At 52.5% G+C, this 12,595-nt stretch overlaps 1 protein-coding gene across 5 annotated transcripts in view; it reads left to right on the forward strand.

Moving 5' to 3' along the window:
- Positions 1 to 12,595, forward strand: part of DNAJC4 (DnaJ heat shock protein family (Hsp40) member C4) — a 97,679-nt gene that overhangs the window by 80,403 nt on the left and 4,681 nt on the right. For 4 of the 5 annotated variants that reach the window (XM_089781169.1, XM_089781170.1, XM_075939058.2 and 1 more), the window contains one exon: positions 1,192 to 1,362. In XM_089781169.1, the coding sequence (XP_089637295.1) occupies positions 1,192 to 1,362 (171 nt within the window). The remainder of the gene's footprint in view (positions 1 to 1,191; positions 1,363 to 12,595) is intronic. The other variant, XM_075939059.2, reaches the window with a different exon arrangement.

Genomic DNA, 12,595 nt, shown 5'->3' on the forward strand with positions numbered 1-12,595 from the left:
CAGCTGCCAATGTGAATCAGACCATTGTGGGGTGATTGAAGCCCCCAGCCCCTCACCATGTCTCTTTCCCCTGGTCCCACACTGGTTCTGAGCCAGGGAGGAGACCCCAGCTGGCACTGCAGCTCTAAGGCCAGGCTGTTCTGACCACCTGGTAATCCTGCATGGGTTTTTGCTGAGAAGGGCCAGCACAGGGACCTGAGGCCAGTGCATAGGTGCTGGGAGTTGCAGCTGAAACATGAGCATCTGCTGCTGACAAGCTGTTGAGCATCAGGTTGTGAGGAAGCTGCTAAGCAGGAAAAGGCCACTTGGCCCATCCTGCCCTGGCTGCCCCCACACATCATAACAGCTTGCCACTGACACTAATGACCTGGATCCATAACTTGTTCCATCTGGGCCGCTGCCTCCATGATTGGAGACCAGCCCGTCAATCCCTGACAAAGACTGGTTTGACATCCGATAGCCCACTGTCCTCCCAGCACTGGCTCAGACCAAAGGGCCCATCCAGCCCCATAACACCCATCCTTACACATCAGACCAAGGGGCCCATCCAGCTTGGAATCTCCATCCCCCCGCATCAGATCAAGGGCCCAATCCACCCCAGTAACCCCCATCCCCCCGCATTACCCTCTTCCAGAAGGGGTAATGGGGTGTGAGGACTGCTAGCCTGGGTTGGCTGCATTGGTGGCTGAGTCCCCTCACCAGGGCGGGCCATCCCACAGCTTGCATGTCAGCACCTAGCACTGCTAGGGCGAGGTGCCAGAAGATGAGTGAGTGAGACTGCAACAGACATGCCTTGAGGTGAGTGCTCCCAGCTAGTGCTGGAGTTGGGACAGCCTTCTGCCAGCTCTGGGAAGAAACCATTCAAGCATGTGCTGGGGCAGAACACCATGAGCTTGGGCACTCTGTGTGGAGGGCAAGGAGGGCCCTGCTGAGTTTCACAGGCCACCAGAGTAAGGTGGCCCCATCCGCACTGGAAGGGTTTTGTGGCCCTGAGACTCTGGGAATGTCATAAGTGGCTGATCCAAGGGGCAGATAGAAGCCAGGAGCCCTGACAGCTGGCGCCCTACCCTGAGCCTGCAGCCCTCTCCTTGATCCTTGGAGAGACCCCAGGAGTCCTACCCAGTGACATCAGTCCCCTGAGGTGAGACCTTTCCCCCAACACAGCCCCATCAGTGTCCCTTTGTCTCTCAGCAGTTGGGGGCCTGACAAGAACACGCGCTACTGGGAGCAGTTCCACACTCACCGTGCCGAGGCCTTCTCAGGTGCCCAGGCCAAGCAGAGGCAGCACTGGAACCGACAGCTTTTTGGCTACTGCCTCCTCCTCATGCTGGGCAGCATGGCTGTCCACTACGTGGCTTTCAGGTAGGATGGGTGAGGTGTCGGTAGGGCGCTATGCGACAGCCTGCCTGGGAGGAGGCTAGAGGCCTTCAAGGGGGGATCTCAGGGTCATCCTCTGTTCTGCTCCCCCCACAAGGGCAGGCTCATCTCCTGTTTGACAGTTTGGACCCCGGGATATCACCCAATGTGCTGAGGTACTAGGGAGCCCATCTTTTCTGCCAGCCTGGGCACCCTGTAACCCCGTCTTGCTGAGCCAGGCTCTTAAGTCTTCTCCAGCAACATATAGGCAGAGCCACACGCAAATGCAGAACGATACAGACACTGAGATCTACTCTGGGAAAACTCAGCTTACGGGATTTGCCACAGAATGGATGTGTCCACCTCTCTTGAAGAGCAAACCCAAAGATACGAAATTTGCCTCTTTTCTCAATGTGGAAGAAAGGATGCACAGCTCCCCCAACTCCTGTGAGAAATCACATACACTGGGTTATATTATAAAGAAGAAATGAGTTTATAACTACATACGGTGGATTTTAAGTGGTTAAAGCAAACAGAGCAAAGCAGATAACTAAGAAAATAATTCAAATCACAAACTAAGATTCCTTCATAGGTCAGGTATCTTTACAGCCTAGGTCTAGCAGTTCTTCCCACCCCCAGAGCTGTCCCATCCATAAGATGGTTCAAGGTGGCCGCACCAGGCCCCATGCTTTTGGAGACCCTGCAGTGGCCACTCCAACCATCCTATGGACGGGACATGGGATTATTTGAGGTTGGAAGCCTGGCGCTCACTGTGGTGGCAGGAGATGGAACATCCCGGCAGCCTGCTCTGCCCCACTGCCCTCTCCTGGCCCACTGTGCATGGCTTCTGAGTGGCAGCAGGAAGCAGAGCACCCTGGGGCTCTCTGCCTCCCACTTCCTCTGAGAAGCTGTGCACAGCACACCGGGAGAGGACAGTGGAGTGATACACAACGGAGCAGTCTGCCAGGCAGCTCCAGTTCCCGCTGCCCTGGTGAGTAGGGAAGGCAAGCATTGCTGCCACCATGCCAGACCCCTATAATCCCTCAGGCTTCATGGCTCAGGGCGGAGCAGAGGCAGGGCTTGGGGAAGGAGTGAGATGGGGCCTGTGTCCCCCTCAGGATGGCCCTTCCCATCCCAGTGTTTTCAGGTGTTTTCAAGTATCTGTTTGGGTGTGGAGGTGGAGGAGAAGAAAACTGAAGACTTTGATTATTTTCTTCCCATGCCTTATTAAGGATTTCCATAAAGCAGGAATCCTTTGTTTGATTCCCCCATCTCCTAGTGGAACAATTCAGCAGTCCAAGATGGAGGTTAGTATCAGGTGACTAGGATACCTGACTCAGCATACATGAGTCAGTAGCTGTGTGGAGAGTCCACAGAGAGGCCAAGTCCTTTCAATGTCCATTTTCCTCATTCATGGGCCATCAGCTCTCTCTGGCTTTTCTCTTTTTGTACCTGATGTGTTAGCAGTCAGTGTCACCCAAAGTAGCACAGATGAACTATAGACACATGGTTAATATTCCTAATTTCAGATACAAAATTGATACATGCACACAAATAGGATAATCATATTCAGTAAATCATAACCTTTCCAATGATACCTTACATGGGTTAGCTTGTGTAAAGTATATCTTAGTTATTCCATATTCATATCATAAGCATATTTTCATAAAGAATATGGAGTGTAATGTCACACCCTACAGTCTGTTCTACCCCCACCCCTCTTCCAAGGACATGATCTCTACTTTCTATTCCAATCCCACTCCAAGGGCAGGATCATCCCATAGTCTACTGTGTCCTTCCCCCAGAACAGAGTCATTGCCTCCAGTCACTTTTCCCCAGAAGGAAGGCTCACTCGCTACAGTCAGGTCTCCAGGACTCTGGTCTTGGCAGTCCTCTCCTCTACCTCGTGAAGAGACAGTTGCTTAGGCTAATATGCTCTCTCTATTGTGGGTTGTTCCACAAGAGCCCACAGAAGTGTCCTTTTCCCCAAATGCCTCTCTGGGCCCTGCACACCTCCCTCTCCCAGAGCCTGAAGACAGTATCTGGGCCCCCACAGGGGGCATGGGATCCACAGTAGGGCTATGTCTAGACTGCAAGCCTCTTTCGAAAGATCGCGTCTAGACTGCAGGCGGATCTTTCGAAAGAGCAATCCGCTTTTTCGAAAGAGAGCACCCAGCGAGTCTGGATACTCTCTTTCGAGGAAGCCCTATTTACATTGAAGAACGCCTTCTTTCGAAAGAGGAACTTTCGAAAGAAGGCGTTCTTCCTCGTGAAACGAGGTTTACCGCCATCGAAAGAAAAGCCGCGTTCTTTCGAAATTATTTCGAAAGAACGCGGCTTGAGTCTGGACGCAGGGGAAGTTTTTTCGGGAAAAGGCTACTTTTCCCGAAAAAACCCCTGAGTCTGGACACAGCCTAGGAGGAGAGGAATGGACTTTTAAGAAGGGGCAGCTGATATGAAGTGTCCATCCAAGCCCCACCCTTCATCATATAATCCCTTCTCCACTGATTCCTGGTGCCATTCTGTGCCTCAGTTTCCCCATCTGTAGAATGGGGGGATGACACCCGTTGGCACTGCCACCCATAACTCTGATGTGGCAGATCAGCACCAGCATGCACCTTAGGGTCCTGGCACCAACAGAGCTATAGGAAACTTGGCTGGAGGTGGGTGTTGCACTGACCCTCGCTCTGGTTGTGGGGTGAAGTCTTCGTCTCATTGCATTTCCTGGAAGCCATCTGGTGCTGTCTTGCCTGGTATCTGGTCCGTTCTGTACCATCCCAGCATGCCTCTTCAGAGAGACCTGGGTCAGATGATCAGGAGTTGTGCTGGGTGGGGTGTGGTTGGGTATCTCCCTGCTTTCCTTGCCATTGCGCCCCAATGTCATCCCCACCAGCCCAAGCCCCCTCCAATCAGTATTTTCCCACCCACGCCCACCAGCGTAAGCCCGTCTTGATCTCAGCTTCCCATGTGGCTGACCTTCCCACTCGCATCGCCATCTGCCCCCTTGCCTCTCACCATGATCTGTCTCCCACACAGCCAGTGTCACTTTGCAGCTCCAGCCCATGCCCCCCCCACTCCCAGTCTCAACAGGACCCTGGCACCTCAGTCCAGCTTCCCGTTATCCAGCACAGCTGGGCACGCATTTGTAAGGCATCATCATACATCTGGGCAACTGTGGCAGTGTTGCCAGCCAAAGAGTTGGGGAGCCGACAGTGTGGTTTCTCTTAACCCAACACCAGCCAGGGACTTGCCCCTGAGGAGCCAATATCCCAGGGCACCTGCTAGCACTGGGAGCAGCTCTCCCCTGGCCCTCGAGGCATGGAGCATACATACACCTGCTTCCCTAGGGAAGCATCTGGGTCACCCTTCCCAGAATGTGGATTCTGCCACCGTCTGCCCAGGGCTTCCATCAGAACCTTTTGTTTCTTATTAATATTTTAGCACATTAATGATTCTCATAAATTAACAGTGGCAGGGTTTTAGGGTCAGGCTCCAGCTGCTGGCTGCCCAGTCCCCTACAGGGGTGTGGCCAGGGTCTGACTACCTGGCCCTGCCCAGCAGAGGTCTTAGATCAGTGTTTCTTAAAGTGTGTTCCACGGCACACCAGTGTGCTGCGAGGCAGTCGGAGGTGTGCCGCAGAGATATGGTGACCATATGTCCCCTTTTTTCTGGGACAGTCGCGAATTTAAAGACACCTAGTGCTAGTGCAGCGTCTTTGGCAACTCTCCACCTCCACCCAGCACCTAAGTGGCTCCGTTGGTGCTTTGCGTGGGGAGCCAGGGCTGCTGACGGTGGTGTGCAGTGTCCAGATCTCCGAGCTCATGTGCAGCGCACGCCGCCGTCCAACACCCCCCCTTCCCCGCGTGGCCCTTCCCTCCCGCTGTGGGACTGCCTCCACCGTGCGCGGCCGCCAGCCCGGCCTCCTCCATCCACAGGCGGCCGCCGCCGCTGCTAGAGGGGGAGGGGAACTGGTTGGAGGTCAAACCCGGTGAGCCGCTCCTGGGAGCTGCCACTGGAGTCCCAGCAGGTAGCGTGCAGAGCCTGGCTGGAGTGCTGCAGAGCGTGGTACGTTCAGGATCTGCCAGTGCGCTCTGTGCATGGCCCTTTCTCCCACTGCTCTTTCCCACCCCGCTGGGAGAGTGGCATTGCATGGACCCACTCGCCCTGCTGCGCGCCGTAAGCCAGGTCTGGTAGGGTGGGGGGGTTTCTCCCCTCCCCCCCCCCCCGCCGTGTTCCTCCTAAGGGAGCCAAAGCTGTGCAGGGACTGGAGTGCACTAAAATTAGCACCGCAAGCAGCCCAGCTCCAGGCCCAGCAAGCAGTCGTGCCCCAGAAGCAGCTGGGGCCAGGGCTGCAGGGACTTCTGGGGCCCGACCACAAACTGCAGCCCCGCAAACTAGAAGGCAAAAGGTGGAGGAGGGGCATGGAGCAAACTTGGGGTGGGAGAGGAAGGGGCTTGTGCTGAGGGGAGGGGGGCAAGGCAGGAGAAGAAAGTAGAAGGCATCAAGGAACAGGGTGGAGGAGAGATAAATGCCAGGGGGCCAAGTGGAGACAATGAGGAAAAGAGCAGGAGGAGGGAGGGAAGGTGTCAGTGGGGGTGGGAGGGTGGAGAGGACAGGGTAATGTTTGGAGAGGTATTGGGGGCAAGAGGGAGGAAGGGGAGGGGGAGGTGCTGGGAGAAGTGTTGAAAGGAGGGGTGGGCATGAAGAAGGAGAAGATGGAGTAAGTGATATGTGAGGGCACAGAAGGGCATGAGAGGAACTGGGGCAGAGGGTGGTGAAGAGATGGGCATCAGGGAAAAAGAGGGCAAGGGGGGCAAGAACAATGACGGAAGGAGGAGGCACTAGGAGGTTGCAGGGGTAAGGGAAGGTGCAGGTGCCAGGGGATTCTGGGGGTGAAGCAGAAGGGCAGACACCTGCAGGGGAGGGACCAGCACCAGAGGAGAGAGGCAGGGCAGGTGTGTAGAGAGAGGTGATAGGAGAGGAGATGAGGAGGGGTAGCTACACATGATCAGAGTGGGGCTACTGGAGGAGTGGGCACAGGGGAGAGAGAAGGGCTGGTGCAGGGGGCAGGTCCCATGAAGGCTGAGGACAGTGAGAAGGGCAGGAGTCAGGACAGCAGAGGAGGGTGAGGGGTTGGGGGGCAGCAGGCACCAGGGGAGCTGATTGAGTAAGGGGAGGAGACAGGGCAGCAGAGAGAAAAGGTAAAGGTTTATAAGATATTTATTAATAACTTGGGTGCCACAGTGGCACATCCAAACAGCCACATGAATTCAATACTAATGCACAACACAAAATTCATTCTGCTTATGGGAGGAAAAGAGGGAACACTTCCCCCAGCCTCTCCTCCCCCCCGAGTTAATGTGATACAAATTGGGCTAATGCAGTTGCAGGATAGTTGCATGAGGGGGGTTCGGTGGGGGCCAAACTCATTCCTGTTGGTAGGAGGATGGTGGGAAAAGTGTTAAAAAATCCTTGGTGTTCCCCATAAAAAAAATTATTGTTTGGTGTTCCTCAGTCTTAAAAGGCTTAAGAAACACTGTCTGGGTATGTCTACACTAGCCACCCTAGTTCGAACTAGGGTGGCTAATGTAGTCATTCGAACTTGCAAATGAAGCCCGAGATTTATATATCCCGGGCTTTATTTGCATATTCCTGGGCGCCGCCATTTTTAAATGCCCCGTAGTTCGAACTAGCTGCCCGTGGCTACACGCGGCACGGGCTAGGTAGTTCAAATTAAAGCTCCTAATTCGAACTACTGTTACTCCTTCTGCAATGAGGAGTAACAGTAGTTCGAATTAGGAGCTTTAATTCAAACTACCTAGCCCGTGCCATGTATAGTCGCGGGCAGGTAATTCGAACTACGGGGCATTTAAAAATGGCAGCTCCCGGGAACATGCAAATAAAGCCCAGGATATTTAAATCCCAGGCTTCATTTGCAACTTCGAATGACTACATTAGCCACCCTAGTTCAAACTAGGGTGGTAGGGTAGACATACCCTCTTAGGTACTCCTCGTGGAACGAGGTGCACTGGTAGTTCGAATTAGAAAGCCTAATTCGAACTACCTACTCCGTGCCGTGTGTAGCCGCGGGCACGGAGTCCACACTAACGGGGATTTAAAAATGGCGGCGCCCAGCAAGATGCAAATGAAGCCCAGGATATTTAAATCCTGGGCTTCATTTGCAACTTCGAATGACTACATTAACCACCCTAGTTCGAACTAGAGTGGTAGTGTAGACATACCCTTAGAGACTGGCCACCTGTAACACAAACTGTTATTAAAATACCTTGAAATGGAGCCCAGCCACAGGATTGGACCCTGAGAGACCAAGAGAGAATCCCTGTCTTCAGACCCTCCTCCCTGCTTCTCACTTCCCAAGAAACTAAGGGAGAACTGATCCCTGCAGCTGCTTGGTCAGGCTTGCTTTACCGTGGTCCCTGCTCTCTGGAGCCTGGACTCCCCTGGGTGAAGGGGCTGCGAGCTGAATGCACACCCAGCACCAATGGACAAAGCACTGTGTGTTTGCAGGGAAGTCAGGGAAGAGGCTGCAGCCTGTCTGACCACTAGCTGGAGCATCTCCTCAGCCCCCCATTTCCCTGTGATCCCAGGCTTCCAGTAGACAAGATCTGGGGCCACTTGTTAGAGAAATGGCACATAAAGGAAGAGAGACCCACCAGCTTATCTGTGCTCTGGGAACTCACACAGCAATCAGTGCGGTGACGTGCAGGGAAGGGCTCAGAAACATGCTATGCATGCCAAGTGACCAGGAGTGGGGGTGGCACAGCAAGGGAACTGGCAGGAGTTGTGCCTGGGAACCACAGGGTTGTGACAAGCCTTCAAATGGCTCTTTGGAATAGGCCTAGCAGAATCCAGCTCTGTCAAATGGAAGAGGCATAGTCCTGTCGTTAAGGAACAGTGCTGGAGGATGAAAAGACGCCCTTTTTGTGCCAGGAGCTAGAGAGAGATCCGGCCCCTGCTTTGCTGGGTACTGCACAGATACCCCATGAAAGATAATCCCTGCTCCAGACAACTCACAATCTAAACAGCAAAGGGTGGAGGTGCGGGGTATTGAGGCAGCCATGTATTCCACACAGGTGTGCTGCACTAAGTGCACTGGAGCTGGAGAACTTTGCTTGGCAGAACCCATAGAAGCAACGGTCACACCTCATGGTCGTAGCCCTGAGCTTGGCTATATGAGGTGCTATTGCCCTGACTCTCCTCAGTTCCTTCTCAGTGCCTGTGGCTGGCATCAGAGCTCTGTGTGGTTATCACCGCACAGTCTCTATCTCATTTGTCTGAGTGTTTTCTTTGTGTGTATATAGTTGAGAGTTAGCAGTACCCTAGATTGCATAGTTATGTGGGAATTAGTTAGAATACTTACTGTCCTCTGGGATGCCCTCATCAGGGCTGACTCTGTCTGTCATAGAGAGGGGGGATGATTCCTAACAGTGATCCCCATGCAAGGTGCTTGTGATTAGGGAAGGGACATGCTCAGGAGAGGTGCTTTGTTTGTAAGTTGATTACCAAAAGAGCCCTGATTACCCAGACTTACATCTGAAGCAGCACCTCCTCGAGCAGGCTTGTTTTGGCACCGAGGCCCGCGTTTGAGCGTGGTGAATGAGTCCACTCCACATTCCAGTGCTAGTGTCTCCCCAAGGAGGAGCCATTTGCTGTCTTCTGTGGCACAGAGGAAGAAGTCCCGTAAAACTAATTGGGACTATCTCAGGGATTGTGGACACCCTTCCTCCTCCTCTTAGATTGACTCTGTGCCATTTTGGACATGTGGGATGGAACAGATCCATCAAATCCCTCTCCAGTATTATGCTGGGACCTCCAATAGTCAGTAGCATTGATGCTGGTTCTGCCATGGGGGCATCTGCTAAGTCTGGTACTTAAGTCTGGTGGCATACCAGGTGGCAGCAGATTTACCCTCCCTGTTTGTTCTGGGCTCCACTCCTCCAGCACTTTGTCAGGGCCATGGCCTACCCTGTGTTGATGCTGTCTGGTCATGTGGTAGAGACAGTGTCCACAGTGATCCTTCTGCATGGCTACTGTGGAGTTGAGGCCAGTGCCAGGCTCCATCCCATAGAGCAGTAGTGCACTCCTCTGCACCACCATTCTTTTATCCATAGATCTTGTTTTCTGCTTCCGAACATGTGCTGACCTCAGTACCAAAGCTTTCCCAAGCATTGGGCAGGTGCCACATATTTGGTACCAGTGATGCAGATTCCTCACTTCTTGTCAGGACAGGGACCGCTTTCCAGTTGGGCTAGAGATGAGTCTAACTATCTGCTGTCACTGGACATAGGGACTCCTCCGAATCCATGTTGGAATCCTCCTTCCTGTCTTCATTGCCTGACTGGCACCATAGACCGTTCTTGGAGCAGTATCAGTATTGAGATTGTCACTCTCTGCATAGTCAGAACAGGAGCTTACTGGCCACCTGTGCCTTATCTGGCCAAAGGGAAGTGTTTTTATATGGTTGTTGGCCTGTAGAGTTCCAGTAAAGGCTGCTAGTATCCATCCTGAAACATCTTGGAGTATTCATTACATCTTCACTTGTCAGGTCTCCTACTTAGCTCATTGAGGGTGGCATCTGGCTGAGATTACAGCCTTTTATCCGCCCATCCATGGGATGCTGGTAATTTCTAATACCATGGTAACAAGGGTCTTGAAAGGATCCTTTGTCCCTGCTCACCATTGAGAGAACATATTCCTTTGTAGGACCTTAATATGGTCTTAGTGGTGCCAATGGGACATCCATTCAAGCCCCTGGCATCATCCTCTTTTTCTCTTTTGTGTCAAAAACCTGTGTTCGGGATGGCAGTAATGTCTGCAAAGAGAGTAGAAGGTCACAGGCTTTGAGGACAGACTCCTTACACACAGTCCTTAAAGGCAAAGACATAGTGGCCACACCTTACGTTTTTCTCTGACACGATGTCTTGATTTCATTTGAAGCAGGTGGCATATTTACCTGGGTTCTCTCTTGTGCTACATCCAACTCTGGCAGACCAGTGTCTTCACACAGATGTCAGGCAATGTCTAGCATTTTACCTGGACAGACTAACCCTTTTCGTGCATCGCCTGGCCTGCTTGTGTTGAATGCGGACAGACGGAAGGGACAGGCAGTCACTTCTCAGGCAGTCTCTAAGGGATAGCTTCCTGTATCAGGAGAGCATGTGGCCAGCTGTTTCTCCTTAATGGTGTGAGCTCATTCTACCAGAGCACAGGCTGTGGCGGTGGCATTCAGAGATATTTCAGCATGGGTCATCTGCAGGGCTGCCACTTAGTCATCTCTACATACACCTATGAAACATTAGGCCATTACTGAAGCACCCAGAGGAGATGTAAGCTTTGGGAAGGCAGTTCTACAATCCTTGTTTCAAACAGACTCCCAGCCCCACCTCCTGCAAATACAGCTTGAGTCACCTGCTTGCATTACACAATTGCATCTACTCCAAGAAGAAAACATGGTTACATTCCTGTGTTGTGACCATCCTTCCAGATGTGCTGCAGGTGTGTGTGTTCCACAGCCCACCTTCCATCCCCTCTGCCTCAAACTCTGTGCTCCTGATGTTCAGAGTTAAAGACCTGAGGAGGATCAGGGTAGCACAGCCTCACTTAGCCAGAGGAGGGCTTACAACAGTGAGGTGTGAGCATTCCCCTCCAGGTACTGCTAGGAAAAATTTTCTGGCTCCTGTGCAGTGGGAGTGCACACACCCTACATGGAACACACACCTGCGTCACATCTTGAGGAACAACTGTAACACCATAGATAAGTAGCTGCTTTGCCTTATTGGGCAGCCAGCTGAACATGGGCTCCTGGTGTGATGCTGTAAGGGCCAGTGCCATCCTTGGCTGTGTAAACAGGAGTATCCAGTAGGCACCGGGAGGTGGTTTTGCCTCCATAGACAGCACCCACAGTGAAATTGTGCATCCAGTCCGGGAATGCACAGTTTAAAAAGCACACTGAAAAACTGGAGCGGGTGCAGAAGAGAGCTAGAGAACTGATCAGAGGGCTGAAGAAGTGCCTGACAATGAGAGACCTGGACAGCTCAGTCCATTTAGCTTCTCCAAAGACGATCAAGAGATGATTTGATCATTGTGTGTAAGTAGCTTCCCGGGGAGAAAATACCAAGTGCTAAAGAGCTCTTGAGCCTAGTAGAGAGAGCTAGAGCGAGGGCTAGCAGCTGGAAATTAAAGCCAGATACATTCTAATGAGAAACAAGGCACCAAGTTTTCACGGTGATGGTGATTAACTCTTGGACAAACTCCCAAGGGAAGGATGGTCTTTCCATCTCTCAGGGTACGTCTACACTACAGCGCTAATTCGAACTAACTTAGTTCGAATTAGTTAATTCAAACTAAGCTAATTCGAACTAACGCGTCTAGAACTAAAAACCAGTTCGAATTAGCGTTTTGCTAATTCGAACTAGCATGTCCACAGTAAGTGGACCCTGAACCGGGCTTAAGGATGGCCGGAAGCAGTGCCGGCAGGGCATCAGAGGAGGACTTAGAACGTGGAGATGCTATCTCAGGCTAGCCGAGGGCTGTGCTTAAAGGGTCCCGACCTCCACCCCGGACAGACAGTTCTCAGGGGTGCCCCGCTTGCAAACCAGTCCTGGCTTGGAGTGCCCGGAGTACCCACACTGGGAACATCACACCACTCGGCCATCAGCCCGGCTGCACTTGCCGCAGGCTGCCATCTGGGGAGAGGGGGCAATTGGGGGGCTGCAGGAGAGCTTCCACACCCAGAAGCCCGCAGAGCCAGCCCAGTCCTCCCCATCGGGGGCTCGTACCCCATTCCTCCCTCACCTCCTTCCACTTACCCTTCCCTAGCCCCTCTTCTTGATGTACAAAATAAAGGACAATTGTGTTCCAAAATGGAATCTGTCTTTATTGAACATAACTGGGGGAGACTGGGAAAAGGAGGTGGGAGAGGGGAAGACAGAGGCTGGGAGAGGGGAGGGCAACTAAAATGATCAGGGGTTTGGAACAGGTCCCATATGAAGAGAGGCTAAAGAGACTGGGACTTTGCAGGTTAGAAAAGAGGAGACTGAGGGGGGATAGGATAGAGGTCTCTAAAAGCAGGAGTTGGGTGGAGAGGGTGCATACAGAAAAGTTCTTCATTAGTTCCCATAAAGAAGGACTAGAGGACACCAAAGGAAAGGAATGGGTAGCAGGCTTTAAACTAGTAACAGAAAGTTGTTCTTCACAAAGCAAAGAGTCAACCTGTGGA

The sequence above is a fragment of the Pelodiscus sinensis genome, chromosome 11 (assembly GCF_052426305.1).
Source record: "Pelodiscus sinensis isolate ZL-2025 chromosome 11, ASM5242630v1, whole genome shotgun sequence".
Taxonomy (NCBI): domain Eukaryota; kingdom Metazoa; phylum Chordata; order Testudines; family Trionychidae; genus Pelodiscus; species Pelodiscus sinensis.